This window comes from Salminus brasiliensis, chromosome 16 (genome assembly GCF_030463535.1).
Source record: "Salminus brasiliensis chromosome 16, fSalBra1.hap2, whole genome shotgun sequence".
NCBI classification, from domain to species: Eukaryota; Metazoa; Chordata; class Actinopteri; order Characiformes; family Bryconidae; genus Salminus; species Salminus brasiliensis.
Genome location: NC_132893.1, coordinates 33,521,691 through 33,546,985, shown reverse-complemented (window position 1 = coordinate 33,546,985; position 25,295 = coordinate 33,521,691). Strand labels below are relative to the sequence as shown.

General features: G+C 43.6%; 1 protein-coding gene across 1 annotated transcript in view; it reads left to right on the top strand.

Annotated features, from left to right (window-relative positions):
• The window catches only part of phf24 (PHD finger protein 24), a 59,933-nt gene that overhangs the window by 15,921 nt on the left and 18,717 nt on the right, over positions 1-25,295 (top strand). The window contains exons 2-3 of the mRNA XM_072659169.1: positions 11,473-11,882; positions 19,946-20,131. Of these exons, the coding sequence (XP_072515270.1) occupies positions 11,475-11,882; positions 19,946-20,131 (594 nt within the window). The 5' untranslated portion in view covers positions 11,473-11,474. The remainder of the gene's footprint in view (positions 1-11,472; positions 11,883-19,945; positions 20,132-25,295) is intronic.

The following is a 25,295-nucleotide window of genomic DNA, read 5'->3' as shown; positions in this document are numbered from 1 at the left end:
TGTGCCCCTCTCGTACGTTTGTATCAGATCACACTTACATGAGGGCAATTACCCCTGTGTTTCAGCAGCAGTGGCCTATACAGGTGAAGTGTGTCCAAGTTCTGCTCTACAGCCTCTCAGATGCCTTGAATGCTCACACTCCTTTTACCTGCCCTTAGAGAAATTCATAAAAATGCACTTTCAGGAGGGGCTTAGGGCTTATGATGAGAATTGGGACAGAGACAGATTATTAAAGCAGACTAACTACCCTAAAAGCATGAGTCCTCAATCACTTTGGCTTTTATTAGGGACGAGTGCAGTTTCCAATCCTATCCAATGTCCGAAATCTTTATTTATTGGTTTATTTATTGGAACTATTGGAATGAACATGATTGATTATTGACCCCAGGTGCAGTGGAAATGATTCAATGGAAATTTCCTGTTTAGGTTACTTTGCTCCCCGATCCGATACTAGTCATCTGATACTGATTCTGTTTCTGATCTCTGTGTGTGTATAAATAATAATCCAGCCCCACAGTTTAGATCAGACGAGCTGCTGATTAATGGGTTCAGTAAAATCCTTTATTTTCAGTCTAAGTTTCTATAATCAGACAAATGATGTTTTATAGTGTTTAATATCTTACAATCCAGTCTGACTCTCCTCCCTGACCAATCAGCTCCCAGCTCCTTTACAACACTTATTTATTGGTTTATTTATTGGAACTATTTAGTGAGAAATCAAGCGAGTATGATTGATTATTGACCCCAGGTTCAGTGGACAAGCCAGAACAGTTTAGATATCTGACGTGTGCCTTTTTAGTTCACATTGGGAGATGCTAGGCTAACATTGCTAACAAACACTGGTCTTAGATTGTCACCAAATATGCACTCAGAATGTCTCTCATCCTACCTAAAATGCATCCACATCTTCGTTTGTTTGGCAAATCAATATTTTATAATGACTTTAATTTTCCACAGAGCTCAATGGCAAAGTAACCGGGACCACTTTTGCCTCAGTACAGTGTGTGGGATCACTCCGCGCACTGTGGTCCAGTTTGAAAGTGGAATAGTAGTCATAGCAGATAAACGTGAACCTATTGGAAGCTGCCTAATGCCAGGCATTGGCTAGAGGGGTATAAGGGTATAGAGGGCTATGCCAGGGATTTTGGGCCTCAAGAAACCAAAGTTACACTGGGCCCCACAACTTTAACAATTATGCCAACATACTTTATTTATGCATTTCTAGGCCCCCTGTCAGTCACAGGCCCCTAGAATCGTATAACCCCTAGAGAAGTATGACCAATACTTCCGGGGTGCATTGAGGAGTTGGGGATGATGAGGTGGGGTGGTGATCCTCCAACGTCCTGACCTTACTTCTCAACGCTCTTGTCACAGAATTCAATCAAATCCTTGCAGCAATAATTCTTCAGAATCTAGTAGAAAGCCTTCTTTCCTGGACAGTAGAGACAGTTACTCCAAAAAAAGCAGGATCAACTCCTTTTAATACTCTTGACTTCAGAATAAATGAATGAGCAGGTGTCCAAATACTTTTTGTAACTGATAGTGGGCTGATGGTGTTTATGATTCTCTATAATAGGGCACTATTAGTATTCTGATGGTAGTCAGTTGGCTTTGGGGGTCCTTGCATCAAAGACAATGCATCAAGACCCCAAAGAGGTCTCTGCTGACCACTCTGCATTTCACAGTAACGACATCTTGACCATGAGATTCAACCAATTCACTCTAATTTCATGTTCTCACATCACACTTGCCACTTCTTACATTTTTGACCCCCTCGGATTTCACTGATGAAAACAGCTCTGGACTGGCAACGCCGGCCTTCTAATGGCCTTAGGGAGAGCACCCCCGCTATGGACTTCACTGATGAAACACACTGCTTATTCAGGAGCTGGACCAACCTGGACCAACCTCACTCCAAGAAAATGGTCAAAGTTGTGTGCTAATTGTGCTAGCAATTAGTATTCAATAGTGGGTAACAGTAATCTCCCTCCTCATGGCAGAGTAGGGTTGGATTGGACTGTGGTTGGACTGTTAAACATCTGGCGTAAACATGTGTTTTGTATACGGACAGTATATACAGTATATACTGGATCTACCGGAGGCCACTGGCGAACGGCTGGCTGTAATGATTTGCGAAGGCTTTGCTAAGCCGCTAAGAGTTTTTGGTATCAGACTAATTAGACCATTCATAGGTTTGGCTCGGAATATCCTCTTCAGACAGAGTCTCCCAGCAGAGCGTGTTAAGAGGCGAGGAAGCGTGTAGCGCTGCGGCAGCTGTGAGGCTGTATTCTGTGGGAAAACTCAAGGAATTCTGTCATAATCTGAGCTGGCAGGTTCAGGCCTTTTATTTTTTCTTCCAGCGGGCCAGCGAGCCTCTCCTAGCCGCTCATCTTTAACTTTTTCATCAGACACACGTCCCACTGCGACCAGTTGTGCTTCCAATCGCGCTCCTGCTCTCAGGCTGTCCTCCTAACCAGGGTCGGCTGGTTCACACGGTAGCTTTAGAGCTTTTGTCCAAAGCCTGAGACATTTCTGTCTAAGCTCCAAGTCACCTGAAACTGATCCAAACTGACCCATAACTGACCCATAACTGGACATTTTTTAATGCCAGCTTTGGTTAAATTAGTATACAGCAACATTAATAGGCCTCATTAGGTCATGAAGGGGCTCCTGAGCCATATTATTGGGAGATCCCAGCCATTTGTGGCTGTAGTGTCCCATGAGGTGTGCAACCTTGAGAATGACCCTGTATAGAGTATATGTGGCCATCCATTTTAGCCTAGAATGCCACCAGCAATACAAGCCGTGACTTAATTATCACTAGTAAAAAGCCAGATGTAGGCATCTACAGTGATTCTGTAATTCGTAGCAATTATAATTCCAGATATCTATTAAATAAATGTAACCAGCTGTCCAATATGGTGTGTACAATCTGACGTTTTTGTATTTCTTTGAATAAAAAAATGACATATAACATATTAAACATAAAACATAAAGGACATTTGGCCAAGCAAGTTAAATATAAACATCCTTCACTGTTTTATTCGCTCACATCCATTTTCTCAGTGTGGGCCCTCATGCACCTCTGTGCTAACTCGATGTCAACAACATGAGTGGGTGACTCCAGCATGTCAGATTAACTCCTTTCTGCAGGACTCTAATAATAACAGGGTGCCTCACTGATGTCGGTGCATTTACTTCATTTGTAATACAGGTGATTTAACACAGCTCCAAATTCACGGCTTTTTATTCTGTCAGTATCAGAAACTCAAAAAACAGAAAAACAGAAAAATGCCGGCTACACGTCGCTGGTGTTTTATCACTGCTCTGATAGTAATAAACAGTAATAAGCAGACCTGTATAAAGTACTAGAGAGCCAGACTTGAGTAAAAGTGGCTTGAGTAGAAGTAGAAGTACTAAAGTACTCAACAGTTTCTGTACTTAAGTACTGCAGGTAGTTTAGTATTCTAAACAGTACTACTTAAGTACTGAGAGTAAAAGTACAGTACTGTGTTCTGTAGTTCTTACTTATTAAATCAGTCAAAAGTTTGGGTATCAGTGTTTATATTAGTTCAGATGCTCAGACTTAAGCACTGTCTCAGTTCCTCTGGCTGTAGTAGAAGGACGGGACTGTAGAAGACAGAGTTCATGAACACGAGTCTTCAGTTCACTCTCTAAACTAACTCGCCCAAAAGAGAGAGAGAGCTGAGCAGACCTGACTCAACCCGCCACATACAAGAGCTTCATCTGTAAAACCAGTGAGGAGAGCAGCTCAAACCCCTGAGCTTCACTCTCTGTAAACTCAACTACAGCTGAAAGATCTCAGGCTGTTCAGACACATACGAGTATTTGCAGGAGGTGAAGATGGAGGAGGTTCTTCTGGTGGTTCTTCTTCTTCTTCCATCTGGAGATAAACTAACAGAGCTCTAGCGGTAGTGTCCTCACTGTAGCAGCGGAGTGAGAGAGAGGAAGAACGTCAGCATGCTCGCTCACGGCTCGACCGCCCATTCTAATCATTAGGTATGTTGAGGCGGCTTCATCGAACTCGGTGACGGCGCCATCTAGCGCTCTGGAGGTGATAATGTGGGTCTGAAATGATTCGTATTGTTTTTATAATTGTAGCGAGTCACGATGCAGCACATAAACAAACAATGTAATGGAGTAAAAGTATTAAACTCATCCAGAATATAAATGATGTGAAGTAAAAGTGGAAGTAGAAGAAATAAATAATACTTACATTGTCTCGTAATAAGCAGGTAACTGATTTAAACTGCATGCTCACAAACATAGCGCGTCCAACAAGATTGAAAACCTCCTCTATTGTTTATGCAGTAATAAAAATATGGTGAACATGTATGCATACACCATGGTGTATTTGCACCAGTATTTCATGACATATTTTAGCCTGCAGAAAGAGGCTACGAGTTGCTTTTAGGTAATGATGGGATTAAGATTAATTAACAGCCTGACTATGATAGATCAGAGGCTTTTCCATAGTATCGGGGCAGTAACAGTAAAGGCCTGGTCATCTTTATACCTCAATCGAGAACATGGGACAACTAAAAACAGCCGAAGCTTCGAAGCTCATAGGACGAGAAGGTCAGAGAAAAGATAACAGGGAGCCATGCTACTGTATGTAGAGCTTGGTAGGTGCCAGTGCAGGAAGGTGAGTACAGGAGTTGCTTTGGGCCTGCTGCCATTATAACAAGGGGGACTGGCTGACTGATGCCCAGGTACCAGCAAGAGGCCTATTTGGTGTCTGAAGTTTAGCTTCTTTAGTTTTACACTTAAATTATGATGCTAATGTAGCTAACAAGGGGTAGACATGAATACACTACCAGTTACCATGTTGCTAATTACATGCCTAAGTCATAACAGAATTGCTTAAATGGGTTTGAACACTGTATGACTCACTGTGGTCTTCAAGCTTTTAGATGGCAGCTACATGCCCATACAGAAGTCTTACATAGAACAATATATAGATTTCAACACAAACAAAAGTATTGGGACGCCTGCTCATTCATTGTTTCTTCTGAAATCAAGGCTATTAAAAAGAGCTGATCCTGCTTTTCTTGGAGGAACTGTCTCTACTGTCCAGGGAAGAAGACTTTCCACTAGTTTTTGGAGCAAGCATTGCTGTAAGGATTTGATTGCATTCAGCATCAAGAGCACTAGTGAGGTTAGGATGCTAGATGGTCACCACTACACCTCATCCCCAACTCCCCAACTCATCCGAAAGTATTGGATGGAGCATCATCCATTATTCAAGAGAATACAGCTCCACAGCGCAGTGCTGGGGGGCTTAATACCCCTCTACTAGCCCATGCCTGGCATTAGGCAGCATGGTGCGCATAGGTCCATGTTTATCTGCTGCAGGGAGTTCCATTCTTCAAGCTGTGTGTGTGTGTGTGTGTGAAATGGGTGCATCCTAAAGCATCCGAATGCATTCATTAGAAGGGGTGTCCACAAAGATTTGGACATGTAGTGTATGTAAGCTTACATGGGACATATATTTTCAATGGAATGGAAAAGTCAATGTGAAAAGATTCCAGTATTCCAGTATTCAGAGCATTTCTATTGGTCTGTTAGAACAACTGGCAAAAATGGAGATAGGCTTTTTATATATATTATATATATATATTTCTATTTATACTGTTAACCCACAGGGAAAGCTGCCCTGCTTGTGCCACAGATAAGCTAATTTGCACAAAAGCGTGGCAAAATGCAGATCTCTCTGTATAAGTCACTCACCAAAGCAGATCCTACAGCATTTCTCTACGCAGAATCCATCCTGCGTGCCAGGCCGGGTCTATTCTTAGACAGAGCTGCAGCATTTTGCAGTTTATTGATCGTCACTTAAATCAAACATATTAATTCGTAAATATGGTCGGACAGCGGAGGCAGGCAGAGACACTAGATCACAGAGCTTCTCCCTTTTGGCCGTCTGAAAAGCCAGACATCCGTCTGTCCGGTGACCGATGATGAGGAAGAGAGCTGTGTGTGTGTGTGTGTGTGTTTGTTTCAGAGTAAGGCTTCACCACAGGACCTGCATTAATTACTGCAGCAAGCTTTCTCTCACACACATGTAGACTGGGTGAGGATCTGAGGCTCCAGAGCGCTTTCCCATCTTCACTTCGGTAATTAAAGTTGACCGCAGAACCCACGGCCCTCAGGAAACAGTGGTGACATAACAGCGCTGATTGGCGAGAAAGGCTGTATTAAAAGGGCTGGAGGAAGATAGTGGGTAAGATAGGCTCCCATGGACGGCAGATGCTTTCCGCTGTTCTTCGTTCTACCGTATCGCGCTGTTTTGGCGTGGATGGGGGTTTGTGACTTGGACGTATAAACGTACAATCATCTCAGCAACCACCTGAGGTACCACAGCAACTGCTTAGCAACAAGCTAGCAACATCATAGCAATCACCTTGCAACACTCTAGCAACCCCTAAGCAACACCACCCGAATGCAGTGCCCCAAAATATCATAGCAGTCACCTTGCAACACCATAGTGACCCCCTAGCAACCACTTAGCGACACCATAGCAGTCATCTGTAGCATCCACTTAGCAACACCACAGCAACCACCTGAGATATCAAACTATCCACTTAGCATCACCTTAGCAACCACCTGGGATACCACAGCAACTGCCTAGCAGTAAGCTAGCAACCCCAACGCAACATCATAGCAATGACCTAGCAACATTCTAGCAACTAATGCTAATCCTAATGCACACACACTAAGTAATCAGACTGCAGAGCTGTAAAGGAGCTGGGAGCTGAATGGTCAGATGGGTCAGTCAGACTGGACTGTAGGATATTAAACACTGTAGAGTTTAAAAATACAGTCGTTTAAAAAGTTGATCCAATCAAAGTAGATCAGATTAGAATTGAGTCTAATTTTCTTTAGAAACTGGTGCTAAACTAGTGATTTTTCTGGGGTTTACTGCTGTGGATCAGCACGTCTTCCCTTAATTGTGGGGCTGGATTATTTATAGAAGCACAAAGATCGGATCGGTACTGGCCGATAGTCATCATTTAGAGGATCGGATTGGATCAGATTGGGGGTAAAAAAACATCCTTGTAAAACTAGTAACAGTAACTCACAATTCCCTGGCAGTTCAATGCAGCTGATTCGCCTTCAGTCTGATGAGTTTTTGCACCCCTGCTAAGATAAACATGGGTCCAGCACTGTAAGCGAGCCAAGCTGCTGGTTGGTGTGTTTCGTGCACAGGAAATACGCAGGGCAGACAGACGAGGATCCTATTCAGGTCAAGTTTCCCACAGTAAGCTCATTTAACCGTGATTCAGGTTGTGCAGCTGCAGTAAGTGCTGTGCAATTATGGCTCCAGCGCAGGAGAACCTGGCCAAGCAGAGAGCTGCAGATTAGGCTCATGCGGTTCTGTTTTTGTTCTGATGGAAACGGGTTCATCAGCAGTGAGTGGAGAGCGGTGACGATGACTCTGCAGCACAGACACTGAGCTTACCAGAGATCCATCACATGACCCAGAACCCAAGAGACATACGCTGGAGGATGAGCGAGGGATGAGGGAGGAAGGTCTTCGCCCACGTTAGTTACTTGCACATCTATAATACCGCATCACTCCGCCGACACGTTGACGACGTTGAAAAGGCTAAGCTGAAGCGAAATCCTTGCAGATTTGCCATCTTCGCAGTGCCACCGCTCAGTGATTTCCAGCAACTGCCTAGCAACAAGCTAGCAACCCCAACACAACATCATTGCAATCACCTTGCAACACACTAGCAACCCCTAAGCAACACCATAGCAGTGACCCGAAATATCATAGCAATCACCTTGCAACACCATAGAGACCCCCTAGCCACCACTTAGTGACACTCAGCTTGCAACACTGTAGTGACCACCTAGCAACACCATAGCAATGACCTAGCAACATTCTAGCAACCCTAACGCAACATCATAGCAATCACCTTGCAACACACTAGCAACCCCTAAGCAGCACCATAGCAATGACCCAAAATATCATAGCTATCACCTTGCAACACCATAGAGACCCCCTAGCCACCACTTAGTGACACTCAGCTTGCAACACTGTAGTGACCACCTGGCACCCACCTAGCAACACCATAGCAATGACCTGGCAACATTCTAGCAACCCCTAAGCAACATAGATATCGTGCCATCCACTCAGCAACACCATAGCAACCACCTGGGATACCGCAGCCACTGCCTAGCAACAAGCTAGCAACCCCAACGCAACATCATAGCAATCACCTAGCAACACACTAGCAACCCCTAAGCAACACCATAGCAATGACCCGAAATATCATAGCAATCACCTTGCAACACCATAGTGACCCCCTAGCAACACCCTAGCAACCCCTACGCAACATCATACCTCTCAGCTTGCAACACCATAGTGACCCCCTAGCAACCACGTAGCATTACGATAAGAAACACCTGTAGCATCCATTTAGCAACCTGTACTCAGTTGAAAAGGCCAAGCTAAAGTGAAATCCTTGTAGATTTGCCATCTTTGCAGTGCCACCGCTCAGTGATTTCCTGTCACCTATTTATTAACAGGGAGAGGTCAAAGTATTGGAAACTGAAGATCCGATTACCGTTTCAAACCCATATTTAAAATCACTGATGAAATCCGACAAGAACCTCGTGAGTAGTTAGTAGTGTTCGCTCAATCATGCACAGACACCTGATTTTCTGCTTGTTTTGGCTACTGCGCCTGCTCAGATCTCACAACCAAGAGGGGCTTTCCCCACTACAATGTCGACTACAGCAATATGGGCAATATGACGATATTATATCGTATCATGATACATTTTGTTATTGTGATAAACAATATGCTTTTCTACGCAGATCGAGGAGACTGCTAATGCTTAATAAACACTGATCATCTGCAGGTTTCATTACAGACAGTGTAATTAGACTGGGTTATGCAATGTTGATGCAAATGTTGAGTATAAATCTCTGTATTCAGTACGGGAGGGGATCTGATAGTAGTTTTTAAGAATCTGTTGATGCTGAAGTTCTTTACAAAGTCTGTACTAAATATAGTGTATCAGGAAAAACTTCTTTAAATATTGTGATATTGTATTTTTACTATATCGCCCAGCCCTAACGCCGAACCCTCTACCACTCATAGCGAAACCAACAAGCTGCTTGGCTCTTTTTGATGAAGGACGGGACTTTATACTTAAACAGAGCGCTGAGCGTTACAAGAGCTGTGTCCGAAACTGCCCTATTCAATATCCCCTACATGTAAAAAACCCTGATATACATAATTATCATTTATATATATAGATGTTTGTGGCTTGGGCGTATAGACGTCCAAGGACGAATCTGGGTAACATCTGAGCAACCACCTAAGACACCATTGCAGCCATCTGAGGTACCACAGCAACTGCCTAGCAACAAGCTAGCAATCATCAAGTAGTGCGCTATATGGAGAATAGGGCACAGTTTTAGACATGGCTCCTAAATCAGCATATATATATATATATATATATATATATATATATATATATACCTACACAACCTCCGATCTTACAGTGTGATTGATGTTCTAACCATGCAAATATTTATGATATCAGCCAGTCATACAAGACCATGCTCCTACATCTATAAATAAGGAGAGACCATAATACTGGAAACTGAAGATCAGATTAAACCACTGAGAAAATATGATAAAAAACTCTTGATTTTTCTGATTGATCTCCAAGCTGATTGGCTCTTTTCCTTGAAGGACGGGATTTTATCTGTAAACAGACGCCATGTTAAACGGCTCTGGCTGAATTAGAACCTGGACAGTTCTAAGGCTTTATTCTACTACTAACTAAAAAAGGTCTTACAGTACTTACAGTTATCCTGGACTGAGTACAGGAATCTACAGGTACCTTAACCAAACTCACCTTCGTCGGTCCTGCCGTTTTGGAGTTGTTGCTGTTGAACACCAATAACTTATTTGTGGTGGAACTACTTTTTTTGGTGGAAGGAACTGACAGTAGTAAAGCCTATTCGGTAGGAAATTCAGGGCTTCTTTCATGTATTTAGTTCCTTTATTATGTAGAAACTGTTGTATAAAAGCAATAGAAGACTCGAGGCCGTGTTATCGTGAACAACATCACGGCTGTGATTTGGTCGTGGCTCGTGTCGAGTGTTGCATTGCCTGAATTACCTACAGAGACAGTAAGGTTTAAGGGAAAGCTAGATGCTACACTGTTGGTTATGTGGTGTTAGTAGCCTGACTGGGAGAAAATTCAATTACTGACATGGCCAGAATCACTAGATTTCCATCCCATAGAGAATTTGTGGGACTGTATTGGGAGATGTGTGGAAAATGGATGGTCTCTGAACAGCAGTGAGTGGGAAGCCGTTCTTTTGGATAATTAAAAGAAAACCTCTGTGAAAAACACAGTTTCTGAAGCTGTGATTTGTGAGTATTATTATATATTATAACTTTATCTAATATCTTTATATGGTAGCAAGATTTCATGAAGAACGAACCAATAGAAATGCTCCAAAATGGAATGAAATGGAGCCTGTATCTCTACTAGATACGCTTATGTGCTGTCTGACACTGTGCGATTCACAGATGTCCGCAAATATACATCCAAATGTTTGTAGGCACCCCTTCTAATGAATGCATTGAGCTATTTTAAGTTGCACCCTTTGCTGACACAGATATGCTATTCATACCAACAGCTTGCCTAGTCCCTGTAGAAAATGATGGCCAATAGAATAGGACATGATAAATAAACACAAGCCTATTGGCACCATGCTGCCTTATAATGCAAGGCGTGGACAAGGGGGCGCTGTGGAGCAGTGGAAGAACTGTGTTCGCTGGAATGATGAATGCTGCTTCATGGATGGGTTGAGTTTGGGGAGTTGGGGATGATGAGGTGGGGTGTTGATCATCCAACATCCTGACCTCGCTTATGCTTTTGTCACTGAACGCAATCAAATCCTCACAGCAATGCTCCTCCAAAATCTAGTAGAGATCTAGTAGAGCCTTTTCCCTGGGCAGTAGAGACAGTTACTCCAACAGAAGCAGGATCAACTTACTCATTTTCAGAAGAATTTCAGAAGAAGCAATGAATGGGCATGTGTCCTAATACTTTTGTCCTTTTATTGTATATTAGTTTCGTAGCTCCAGTGCAAAACTAAGGAAGCACCAAACCAATCTTGGCTTGAGAACTACATTTTGCGACAGTGAGGAAATGTGAAAAGGAGATTTTTGCTGACCCACGGCTTTAGGCACTTCACCCAGCACTTGACATCCAAGTGCGGAAGATTAGCTCTTTCAAAATCCAATCATCCAGCTCTATTTCTAGCACAGCTCCCGGTTAACGGCCGGGCACCGCGAGCATAAAGCACAGATAAAACGGGGTTTTCTGCTGATTCTGATTCACATCACTCTCATATCATCTCTCTTTGTTCTCCCTCTCTCTCTCTCTCCCTCTCTCTCTCTCTCTCTTGCAGCCATGGGTGTTCTGATGTCCAAGAAGCAGCAGGTGGAGAAAGTGCAAAAGTGCAGTGTGGTGGTCTCTGCTTTCCGCGAGGGTCTAAAGAACCAGCCCAGCACCACTCAGGCCCAAAACGGTGCTGAAAACGCTGGAGACGAGGCACCGGAGCAGCCAGATCCCGAGGAGTCCGGGCGTAAAGAGGAGGAGGGAAAACCCGGGCCTTCATCCGCCCAACCTGCATCAGCCCCGCCCAGAGAGGAGAACAAAGCCAACCAGGAGGCCTGGGGCCGCCTCCGCGATGGAAAAGGGGTGGAGCCCGAGGAGTTGAAAAAAGCGCATCAGCTCACGCCCCCTGCATTCGTGCGGCCGAAACGACAGCCGAACGATGACCAGCCTGTACAGATAGAGCTCGGCCAGAGGGAGCAGGTAGGCTATCCGGGTCAAGGTCTATAGCAGTTTAGCTCCGCCCACTCACAGCGAAGTTATAAGGAGTGTTTTCAGGTCCATTTCACATAAGCTCCGACTTAGCTGGTAAAGTAAAGGTTCAGCTGGGAGTGCTTTTTACATAAGGCACAGGACAGCCAATCAGAGCAGAGCTCAAGTAAATATAGGCAGTCTTAAAGGCACAGTAACAGGGGCTGTTTGTTTTGGTAGGACTGAGTAATTAAATTAATTACAAAAAATTAATTTAAGGAAATTTGTTGTCCTGTCTGTAGATTAGGGGTGAACCCAGGGTGTGCGTCTTTATTTAGGTGCAGCACGTGTGAAAGGGCCTAGGTAATAATAATAATAATAATAGTAATAATAATAATAATATTCATAATAATATGAATAATAATGATAATAACAATACTAACATTATTAATAATAATAATAATAATAATAATAATAACAAGAATAAGATGAATAACAATATTGTGCTTTTCAAGCACTAAAATGCAAAAACTATACTATAAACTATAACATTCATAATAATAATATTAATAATATTAACAATACATTATTAATTCTACGACTACTAATAATATATATCAATAACAATATTGTGCTTTTAAGATAAGATAATCCTTTATTAGTCCCACAGTGGGGAAATTATATTTCTTTTCAAGCACTATAATACTACTACTGCTACTATTAATAATAATAATATACTAACATTATTATTATTATTGTACTTATTATGATTATTATGATTATTATTATTATTAATTGAATAAAGATATAAAGATAAAGATAAATAACAATATTGTGCTTTTCAAGCATTACAATACTAATATTATTATTACTAACATTAATAATAATGACAATAATAACATCATAACATAATTATAATTGATATTATTATTATTATTATTATTATCTACAGTGACTTACAAAAGTGCTTCACTGTTTACTCAGAAAATACCCTTAGCCAGTTTGTATCGGCTAGAGTCCAAAAGTTCCATCTAGGCTTAGATACTACTGAATACAGAGGTCAGTATGGAGACACAACACTCTACATACTCTACACTCTGCTTAAGTTCTCTTGGAAAAATACTACTACAGCAACTACTATTACTCCTACTACTACAACTCCTACTACTACTGCTGCTACTACTACCACTACTACTACTACTACTACAACTACTACTACTAATTATAATAATAATAATAATAATAATAATTATTATTATTATTATAAATATGAATATCAATAATATAATATTACTACTACTAATAACAATAATAAAATAAAGAAGATAGAAGACAATATGCTGCTTTTTAAAGCACTATAATGACCAAGACCTTTACGACCGATTAGTTAAAACTTACGGGGGGGGGGGGGGGGGGGGGGCCTTAATGAAAGTTAAATAGCAATAATGAACATAAACAGCAGACCAACAAAAGCCTCATTGTCAAACAAAGCCACTGTCACAGATGGGCTGCCATGGCAACCAGCATAGATTCTCCTCTTCCTCCTTTTCACACTCGTGTCAGATGCATCCCTCTCTTAACCTGAGTAAATGTCATCCAGCGCGCGGCCCGGCCAGCGGACAAGAGCCGTGATTCACATCACACCCGTACGAGACCTCCTTTCTCTGAGAGGTACAAAACACGTGCCAGCCCGGCCTTTTATATTCCCACACTGAGCCCACACCGGTGTGTGTGTGTGTGTGTGTGTGAGAGTGTGTGTGTGTTTTGCTGTGCAGTGAGTTTGAGTGGAACTTCTGCTCCTCCAGGACACGCCGGGTGACTTTTATCTCCTGTTTATTTCCAAGCCGGCCGTGGGTGGAACCTGTACAGGAGCCCAGACTGGGTGAGAGAGAGAGAGAGAGAGAGAGAGAGAGAGAGAGAGAGAGAGAGAGATATGCAAGAGAAAAAGAGTGAGGGAGCGAGGGAGGGACTGAGAAGAGAGAGAGAGAGAAAGAGAGAGAGAGAGAGAGAGAGAGAGAGAGAGAGAGAGAAAGGGATGCCGGAGAAAGAGAGTGTGAGAGCGAGGGAGGAACTGAGAATAGAGAGAGAGAGAGAGAGAGAGAGAGAGAGAGAGAGAGAGAGAGAGAGAGAGAATAGAAATAGAGAGAGAGAGAGAGAGAGAGAGAGAGCGAGAGAGAGAGAGAGATGCAAGAAAAATAGAGTGAGGGGGGAGGGAGGGAGAGAAGAGGAATAGAGGCAGATGGAAAGAGATAAATGAGACATCGAAGAGAGCGAGAGAGAGAGAGAGAGAGATGCAAAAGAAAGAGAGTGAGAGAGCAAGAGAGGGACTGAGAATAGAGAGAGAGCGTGAGAGAGAGAGAGAGAGAGATATGCAAGAGAAAGAGAGTGAGGGAGCGAGGGAGGGACTGAGAATAGAGAGAGAGTGTGTGTGAGAGAGAGAGAGAGAGAGAGAGAGAGAGATAAAGGATACAGTGAAGGACAGAGAGGGCAATGCAATGAAAAAGAATCAGGGAAAGAGAAAGAAGTGAGAAAGGGGAAGAGGGAGTGAGAGAGAGAGAGGGAACGTGAGAGAGGGAAAGAGAGCATAGGCAGATAGATAAGAGAGAGATTAGGGGACAAGAGAGGGTGATGCAGAGACAGAGAGAGTTAGGGGGAAAGAGAGATGGCGAGCTTGAAACGAGAGAGAAAGTTAGAAAATGAGAAAAGAGAGAAAGAGAGAGAGAGAGAGATAAACAGTGGGCGAGTTCTGCTAGCGTCCAGCTGATTAATGCGGGTCAGTGAGGCTGACAGCGTGCTGCTGGTTGAGAACCCTCCACACTGAGGCTTTGTTTACGCAGCCGCGCTCTCTGTGGAAACACGGCGCGGGAGAGCGGAGCGGGGGGCTCCTCGCGCTGCTCTCGCTTGCTGGGAGGGGGCAGCTCGCTGTGGGGGCTTTATGAGGGCTGTGTTAAAGGCTCTGGGCTATCAGCCGGAGAACTGAAGCAGAGTGTTCAGAGTGAGCCGGGCCTGTAAGTTCAGGTCTTCCGATTGGGTCAAAAAATGTCGAAACCCACTAAATCCCTCTCAGAATATCTAATATAATATATCACATGCCTTACTGGAAGAATGACCGGAACAGACGTTAGCATAGTAGGGTTCAGCCTCCTAACAGCGACAATATATACTATATAGGCAAAAGTATTCGGACACCTGCTCTTTCATCATTTCTTCTGAAATCAAGGGCATTAAAAAGGGCATTTGATTGCATTCAGCGACAAGAGCGACATTGTTAGTGAGGTCAGGATGTTGGATGATGATCACCACCTCGCCTCATCATCCTCAACTCCAACTCCAACTCATCCCAAAAGTACTGGATGGAGCTCCACCATTCATCATTCCAGAGAACACAGTTCCTCTACTGCTCCACAGCTCCTTCAGCGCTGGGGGGCTTTATACCCCTCTGGCCCACGCCTGCTCCAAAGAGTCCTATTCTATTGTCAGGACTTCTCTACAGGGCCTTGACAAGCTGTGTGTGCATTTGCACATCTGTGTCAGGATGAGGCATAACTTAAAATAGCTGAATGCATTCATTAGAAGGGGGTGTCCACAAACATTTGGACACCTAATTACCTAATCATGGAAGTTTGGAGTCGACCCTTTCCACACAACCTCTCTGCTTGTTTAAAGGAGAGATGATCAAACGAAAAAGAGTCAGATGAGGCATCTGTGCTATTTAGAACCCAGTCTGGTTAAAGCTCAGGGGGGATCGGGGGTAATTACATCCGCAGGCTGACACTTCTCACCTCAGTGAAGGTGGGCCGCTGTTCAGGGACAAACAGAATCTCAGGGCTCTGACAGTGAGGATGATTCGCCGAGAATCAAGGTGACTGTGACCGTTCCAGGCAGCCAGGATCAGCCCAGGGTGGGAAGAACGTCTTTCAGCCCCACATTTACAGTCTGATCCTGCTCTGCCTCACTCCAACTCATCACAAAAGTATTGGATGGAGCTCCACCAGTTCTTCCACTGCTCCACAGCTCCTTCAGTGCTGGGGGGCTTTATACCCCTCTGGCCCACACCTGCTCCAGAGAGTCCTATTCTATTGCCAGGACTTCTCTACAGGGCCTTGACAAGCTGTGTGTGCATTTGCACATCTGTGTCAAGATTAGACATAACTTAAAATAGCTGAATGCATTCATTAGAAAGAGGTGTCCACAAACATTTGGACACATAATCACAATGGACTGAAAAGTTCAAGCCCAGGGTGGGAAATTACGCCTTTCAGCCCCACATTTACAGTCTGATCCTGCTCTGCCTCACTGACGGGGCAAAGAAAGACCTAAATGGTCTTCAGACCGTAGAAGAACCATAGAAGAACCATATTTGGTTCCACCAAGAACCATGTTTGTAGTAGAGATGTGTGAATCCCTTGACATAAAGAACCTCAAGAATGTCAAGTGATGTTTCTTAAGACTTTACAAAGGTTCTGCACACTCTCACACATCTCTATTACAGACACGGTTCTTTACGGAACCTCATAGAAGTGGTTCTTCTAAAGAACCATCTGCAGCTCCTTTATTTTAAAGGGCGTAGGTGATTTTCTGGGTGCACTTTATAATGTACTAATATGGAGACCTCTTTGCTGTAGCCTCTACTCTTCTGCAAAGGCTTTACACAAGATCTTGGAACATTGTTGTGAGGAGGGTTTGATTGCATTCAGCCTCACAAGAGCATCAGTGAGGTCAGTGAGTGTGCTCCATCACTCCAGAGAGCACACTTCTCCATCAGCGCTCAATGCTGGGGGCTTTTTACCCCTCTAGCCCACACTTCCTGTTGGGCATGGTGACCTTTGCTGACCATTCTCATGGGAATTCCTATATATGGAGATTATAGGAGTGCTCTGTGCATGCAGATGACCAGTGTTTGCACAGTAAAGGGCCCCATACAGTCCATACAGCCTACGTCAGGTCTCGAGTAGCTCCAGCAGCTCCAGCTCCACAGTCCAGTAGCTAAATTCCCTCATTAGAAGGTGGTCTGAATACCTACTGTTGGACACAGTGTTCAACTTCTTGTCACTATAAGCTTTCTAAGGTTGAATGACAGATGACGTGACGGCCGGGGTGTGAATTGTTTATTGGTGTATTGGAGGAAGGATTAAGCGATAAGGTCTTAAATCCAGTCACAAATCCAAATTGTAGCAGTATTGCGAGTGGCAGGATTATGGGACGAGAAGCAGAATGAGAAATGCTGGGTGTTTTGTGGGAGGCTAATTGGAATGCTGATTAGGCTGACATTAATGAGGTCAGCCAGTTCTGGCACGAAGAGCATAAAATAATATAACCACCCATTACACAAGAAGCAGTGAATTTATTTCACAGCCTAAATGGCTGCAGTTGAACGTGCTCTGGGGACAAGAGTGGGAATAATGGTGACAGGCCTTAGATCAGGCTGAACACATGCTGTTCATTATTTATTACATTTGACTGCCGTGACGACTGAAGATATACATATTAAAGGGCTATTTGTGGAGTTGTAAAAATGCACAGATGTGTTGGAATGCACTGATCTGGTTGAAATCTGGAAAAAAGAGAGTAGAACCAGTATCACCAGTATCATCCATTCCTTTTCCACAGGCTGTGTGCAGCCTAATACTACGTGAAATATATAAATAATAAAACAGTAGGTTTGGAAAGCTGTTAGAGTCAGCAGTTGTGCTCATTTTCATAAGAACACTGACACTGACTGTACAATTTTACTGTTTATAGTTTGGCCTAGTACTCCATATATAACAGCCTGTGATATTAGATAGAGATAGATAGATGTGGAGGTAGGTAGACAGGAAGAGAGACAGGCTGATAGACAGACAGACAGACTAAATAGATTGATAGATAGAGAGACATGCATACAGACAGACTGGCAGGCAGGCAGACAGACAGACAGACAGATAGACTAGATAGATAGATAGACAGACAGACAGGTAGATAGACAGACAGAGAGGTGGGCAGACAGACAGATAGGTAGACAGACAGACAGACAGACAGATAAATAGATAGATGAGTAGGTAGGCAGACAGACAGAGAGACAGACAGATAGACATATATAGATATATAGACAGATAGATGAATAGATAGATAGATGAGTAGGCAGGCAGGCAGACATATAGACTAGATAGATAGATAGACAGACAGAGAGACAGACAGATAAATAGATAGATAGATGAGTAGGTAGGCAGACAGACAGAGAGACTGGTAAACAGAGATGAATTGTTAGGCATACAGACAGACAATCAGTCAGACAGATAGATGAATAGATAGATAGATGAGTAGGCAGGCAGACAGATAGACTAGATAGATAGATAGACAGACAGACAGGTAGATAGACAGACAGAGAGACAGACAGACAGACAGATAAATAGATAGATAGATGAGTAGATAGGCAGACAGACAGAGAGACTGGTAAACAGACAGATGAATTGTTAGGCATACAGACAGACAGATGGATAGATAGATAGATAGATAGATAGATAGATAGATAAGTAGGTAGGCAGACAGAGAGACAGGTAAACAGTCAGACGGATAGGTAGGCAGGCAGACAGACATATATAGATATATAGATGAATAGATAGATAGATGAGTAGGCAGACAGACAGACAGATAGATAGATAGATAGATAGATAGATAGATAGACAGATAGATAGATAGATAGATAGATAGATAGATAGATAGATAGACTAAAAAAATCTACAAAACTAAAAAAACATCCATATTTGCAGTGTTCCACACACAGAAGTGTTAAAACCTTAAACCTCGATTGTAAAAATGGCTTCTCCAGTTACATTTCAGTCTGTTTCTAAAAATAGTTCTAAAGCAAATCAGCAAAATGATTAAATTGCCCCAAATTACTAAATGTACGGTATTTCACATCAGACAGCAGCTCAGGCTGTACAGAGTTCACACTGCCGTGAAATTACAAACTTAAACTGAGCAGCTGTGAAAGCGGCGGTGCCGTGTGCAACACTGAGAGCAACACAAGGGAGAATAGCTCTATATTTAAACCTCACGAATGGAAGAGGGTTAATGGAGTGATTATAAAAGTTTGATTAAGGAAATGCTAGTTCATATGAGGGTCGGAGACGGCAGACTATATACTGCTCTTACCATCCAGTTAGTTCGTAGCCTGCTATCTGATTACTGTCTGATTTTCTCAGTGTGATCAGAAAAGGAAAAGGCAGCAGTTCCTACACTGTAGCACACTTGAACCTAATCACAGTGGGTAGAAAATCTGAGCATCTCCGTCATTCCCACTCCGGGCCGGAACGCTGCTGCTACTGCACTGTGGAGCTTTGGTGGTGGAGCTGCAGGAGGAGGACCTCTCTTCAGAACTGCTGTGTATTCTACTACCTCAGCCCACATGCTTCTCTACCTTCAGATACTGCCTCTGGATCTCTCAGCTTGTCCAGAAATGCATGTGTACAACTAGCTGTCCATGAGAGGGCGCTCAGGGGTAGACCAGGAAACCAAAAACACTAATTCTCACATACTGCTGCTTTAAATGGAAATGCCCTGACCCTTCAACCCTCCCCTCCGCTACTGTAAGTGCATCCATGTTGTTAAGAAGGCCTTGAGCTAGACTTTGGTCCCTTACTGTAAGCAGAATTTGATTGCATTCAGCCCCATGAGAGCATCAGTGAGGCCAGGTACAGAAGTTGCATGATTGATTCTGCCACTCCAACTCATCCCAGAGGAATTGCATGGAGCTCAATAACTCCGATAAACATAGCTCAATTGTTCCATAGCCCAATACTGGGGGCTTTGTACCCCTCAAGCTGACGCCCGGCACTAAGCATTGCGACCATAGGCTGCTCCAGAGCATCCCATTCTATTGTAACTGCATATAAGGAGATTCTACTAGCCCCGCATGCAGCTGTATTGTCTTAAAAGAATAGCCGTCCACAAACTTTTGGCCATATAGTGTGTTTTGTGGCAAAGGGTGGGGGTGATTTAACACCTATATCGTGGTTACCTTAATATTGCGTACTCTGATGACACTCTACTGCTGACTGACCCCACTGTGTGTGTGTTTTTCGTTCCCTGGTCAGCCGGTGAATGACGAGATGTGTGAGGTGTGTGAGGTGTGGACGGCGGATGACCTGTTCCCGTGCCGGACGTGTACGAGGGTGTTTCACGATGGCTGCCTGAGAGAGATCGGATACCTGCGAGCGGACGCTCTGCAGGAGATGAGGGAGACGGCACACACAACTACAGGCTGGAGCTGCTACTACTGCGTGAGTCCACACACACACACACACACACACACACACACACACACACACACACACACAGCCATCCTCCAGATCTTCATCAGTGGTTAGTTCCTGACCACAGTGTTCTAGATGTTCCCCACATTCATATTGATCTAGAACAGCTTCATCCATTCACACTCCTCTAAAAAGCTCTTCCCTAGTAACCACTAACACGGTTCTAGAATGGTCTCCTCTATTCACACTATTCTAGAAGGTTCTCCTCCATTAACACTGTTCTAGAAGGTTCTCCATTAACACATTTTCTAGAAAGATCTCCTTCCACTCCGACTGATCTAGAATGCTCTCCCAATTAAAACTGTTCTACAATGGTCTTCTCCATTCACACTTTTCTAGATGTTCCTCTCCATTAACACTCTTCTAGAAAGTTATCTCTCTACTGTTCTAGATTTAGCACTGCTCTAGGAGGCTCTCCTCCATTTATACTGTTCTAGAATGTTCTCCTCCGTTTACACCAGGTCCTCTCATCAATATGCTCTAGAAGGCTCTCCCCATTAACACTGTCCAAGAGTAGTCTCCTCGATTCCTACTGTTCTAGGATGTTCTCCATTATTAACACTGTTCTAGAGGTTCTCCTCCAATAACACCATTCTAGAAAGGTCTCACTCCATCCGTACTATTCTAGAATTAGAACAGTTCGAGAGTGCTCTCCTCTACTTATATGGTTCTATGATGTTCTCCATTTTTTTTAACACTGTTCTAGAAGGTTCTCCTCTATTAACACTATTCTAGAAAGTTCTCCATTAACATTGTTCTAGAAAGGTCTCCCTCCATCCATACTGTTCTAGAATTAGATGAGTTTGAGAGTGCTCTCCTCTATTTATTTGGTTCTATAATGTTCTCCATTTATTAGCACTATTCTAGAAGGTTCTCCTCCATAAACACATTTTCTAGAAAGATCTCCTTCCATTCCTACTGATCTAGAATGCACTCCCAATTAAAACTGTTCTAGAATGATCTCCTTAATTCACACTATTCTAGAAAGGTCTCCCCCATTAGGACAGCTTGAGAGTGCTCTCCTCTATTGATACTGTTCTAGGATGTTCTCCTTTTTAACACTATTCTAGAAAGTTCTCCTCCATTAGCACTGTTCTAGCAAATTCTCCATTAACACATTTTCTAGAAAGATCTCCTTCCATTTCTACTGATATAGAATGCTCTCCCAATGAAAACTGTTCTACAGTGGTCTTTTCCATTCACAGTGGTTTACAGTTCCCCCCCCACTGTTCACACTGTTCTACAATGGTCTCCTTAATTCACACTAGTCTAGAGGTTCTCCTCCATTAACACTGTTTTAGAATGCTCTCCCCTATTAGCATAGCTTGAGAGCGCTCTCCTCTATTCACACTGTCCTAGATATTCTGTGCTAGCTATGCTAATTCTGCAGAGCTCATGGTTACATGGTTACCATGCAAGGCTTCTGAATGATGTTCCACCTGCTCTGACCTTTGGGTGCTCCCTATGTTGAAAAGTGTGTTGGTCCCAGTTGGACAGTTCTCATCTCAGATAAGTGAATGACATCGATTTGGTTCTTCTGGTTGAGTCACTGTTGAGAGAATAGAGGACACACACCCCTTTTTGCTCGCTCAGAGGTCCGTCTGCGTTTACTGAGGCCAGGCTCCAATCATTTAAACGAATGTTCCCCTGGAAATCCATCCTGGTGCGACGCTTGGGAAAGGTTAAGGAGAAAAATGAGTGTGCTGTGGATTATCATGTCATGTTGGAGGGTTTGTACTCGTCTGATGGAGTGGTCTCCGTGGCTGCTGGAGGTTTGTAAGCTGTGTATGCGGAGAGCGGCTGTCAGACTCTGCCAGCGTCCTTCAGACTGAAGCACATGGCTTATCTCAGCCTCGCAGGCCGCTCAGGCTTAAGCCATTCCACAGCCTTGTGGAGAGCGTGCAGCCTTGTTTCATTGTGTGGACGTCTGGGAGGACTGGGAATTGGCCTCGCTCTGTACAGACATACACTCCAGTGTCGCCAATGGTTTTCCCCATTCACACTGTTGTTGAAAGTGCCGTTCTAGAATGTCCCCATTCGTACTGTTCTGCAGTGTTTTATTCTAAAGGGTTCTCCCCTTTAACAGTGTTGTCGAATATGCTCCACCATTCCCTCTGATCGCCAATGTTCTGCCCATTCACACTGTTCTAGAATGTTCTGTTCTAGAACGCCCCCATTCACATGATTGTAGAATACTTTGTTTTAGAATATTCTCTTTACAATGTTCTAGAATGTTCTCCGCTATTCACCTTGATCTCCAATTTTTCCTTATTCACACAGTTCTAGAATGTTGTTTTAGAGTGCCCCCATTCACAGTGTTCTAGAATATTCTGTTCTAGAATGTCCCCAATCACACTGCTCTAGAATGTTCTGTTCTAGAATGCCATCATTGTAGAATGTTCTGTTCTAGAATATCCCCAATCATACTGCTCTAGAATGTTGTGTTCTACAATATTCTTTTTACAATGTTCTAGAATATTTTCATTACAGTGTTCTAGAATGTTCTCCCCATTCACACTGTTCTAGAATGTTCTGCTTTAGAATGCCCCATCCACATCATTGTAGTATGGTCAGTTCTAGAATGTTCTGTCCTAGAATAAGAAGAGTCCCATTCACATAATTGTAGAATGTTCTAGAACGCACCCCATTTAGACTGTTCTAGAATCCCCAATCACACTGTTCTAGAATGTTATGTTCTAGAATAGTCACACAATGTTCTGTTTTGCGATATTCTTTTTACAGTGTTCTAACATATTTAGTGTTCTAGAATGTTCTTCCCATTCACATCGTTCTAGAATGTTCGGCTCTAGAATGTTCTCCACTGTTCTGATGTCAAACATTCTCATTCATTCTGTTGTAGAAAAATCTCTTTCCAATGTTCTAGAACATTTTCATCACAGTGTTCTACAATGTTCTCCACCATTCACACTGTTGCAGAATATTTTATTCTAGACTGTTCTCAACATCCACAATGTTCTCCACCATTCAGTCGATTCCCAGATGTTCTCCTCATTCACACTGTTGTAGAGTGTTCTGTTCTGCAATATGCTCGCTCAGATATTCTAGAATGTTCTCCTCCATCACTCCACCACCTGTTCTCAGATGTTCTCCTTGCTCACATTGCTGTAGAAGGTTCTGTTCCAGAATGTTCTCCATCGTTCAGTTGCTTCCCAAATGTTCTCCCCTGTTTTGTAGAGTGTTGTAGAAGGTTCTCCACCATTCACTCTGTTCTCTCATGTTCTCCTGAGTCACACTGCTTTAGAATGTGCTGTTCTAGACTGCTCTCCTCATTCACTCTGTTTACCATGACTGCCGGCACTAGAGGCCTGGTGTTTGTTGGCGAATCTAGGGTTGGTCAGTGAACACACACACACACACTCACGCACACACACACACACACACACACACACACACACAGTGAAATAGTAAGCACACATACCCAGACTGGTGGGCAGCCCATGTTCTAAAGCTCTAAAGAGGGACAAGCCAGACACATACACACCATAAGCAACCTGTGGACTGTAACACACACACACTCACACACACACACACGTACACATCCATGCACATACCCAGAGCTCTCCTCTTCCACAGTTTTCAGGGCACTTTCTCACCCACCCGCATGCTGCTCCACATGTTAGACTACAAACAGCTATTAGCAGCTGTGATGCTCACAGCCTTGCTCGACAGTTTGTGATGGTTATGGCTGATGTGTCTCGCACGTGTTTCCTCAGAGGACTCATTTCACAGCTCATCTGTCTGCTTTTCTCACCCCATATTCACCACTGCCTAATCCCCTGTGTGTGTGTGTATATATATGTGTGTGTGCCTGTGTTGGGCTACTGCTACATTAGCTTCCGGCTACATCTCTCAGCCATCGCTTGACTTTTAGAGACTAGCTCCTCGGTTAGTCTCATGTAGCTCCGTGTAGTAGCTCACGTTAAGCGAGCTTCACCTCGGATCGAGATGGACTGACATGTAATCGGCATGACTGCGGCAAAGCGCAGGGTCCCAGCAACAGGACAGGCTCTGCAAATCAGTTAGAAAAGAGTCTTAGGCAAGTCGTCACATTGATTTTTAGGGAGCTCTTTCCAGTCATGGATGATGTAACAGCTACCTCTAACACACATTTAACCGTGCCACGGCTTCCTCAAAACACAGCCTTATCCGCCACGCACTTCATCTTACGCCTATTAAACATTTCACTGATATCAGACATGCTTTTCAAGGAGTTTATGCATCAGCAGGTATCGCTCTCAATGTGGAATAAAGCAGGCAGAAACGCCTCCGGCTCTGAGACGTGACCTTCAATAACCTTTGAGCTAACTTATAAAAAATACGTTAAAAAATATCCGTCAATTGTCAGATTGGCTCATTATATTTACACCCCCATCATTTACATACACCCAGCCCACTAGCGGAAGCCTTTTAAGGCCAAATTCCATCGACATCCAACACAAATGGTGAACATGGGCTTGTCTTCTGAGATTCTGGAGCTAGGCCCGCTAGGCTGACCGCCTGAAATCTCCACAGCCAGCTAACCCTGTGCACATTGTGGACACTGAGACAACAGCTGGGCATTGAGAGGACACAGAGAGGACAGCACCACAACCTGGGCTCGACTGTGAACTGTGGTGGTTGGTGTGGTGCAACAGATGAAACCACTAGCTGCCATGAGCTATTACACCATGTGGGAGACCAGGGTTCGATTCCCAGTCTGAGTGTGCTACACCAATACAAAAACCTTGGGCAAGACTCCTAACAGTGCATTGGCCCAAGTTGCTCTGGATAAGAGCGTCAGCTAAATGCCGTAAATGTGAATGTAATGTAACTGTGTTCTAAGCTATGCTAAACTAAAGCTAGGCTAGGCTGTACCATGTGGCTACTGTAGGCTGTCATATAAGTGGAAACCAGCTAATAAAAGACAGCATAATCCACTCTATGGAACCTTTAGGAAGACGGAGACTGGGAAGAACTGGTGCGCTTAGTGACCATAAAGGGACTGGTGGGCCAAGGAAGCCCTACACAGCTGGTGACATGAGGATTCTCCCAACAGGCTGATCAGCCTATCACCTATCAGGCTATCAGGCTGATCAGAAACACCCTTTAGGAGACAGGTGTGGATTATTCA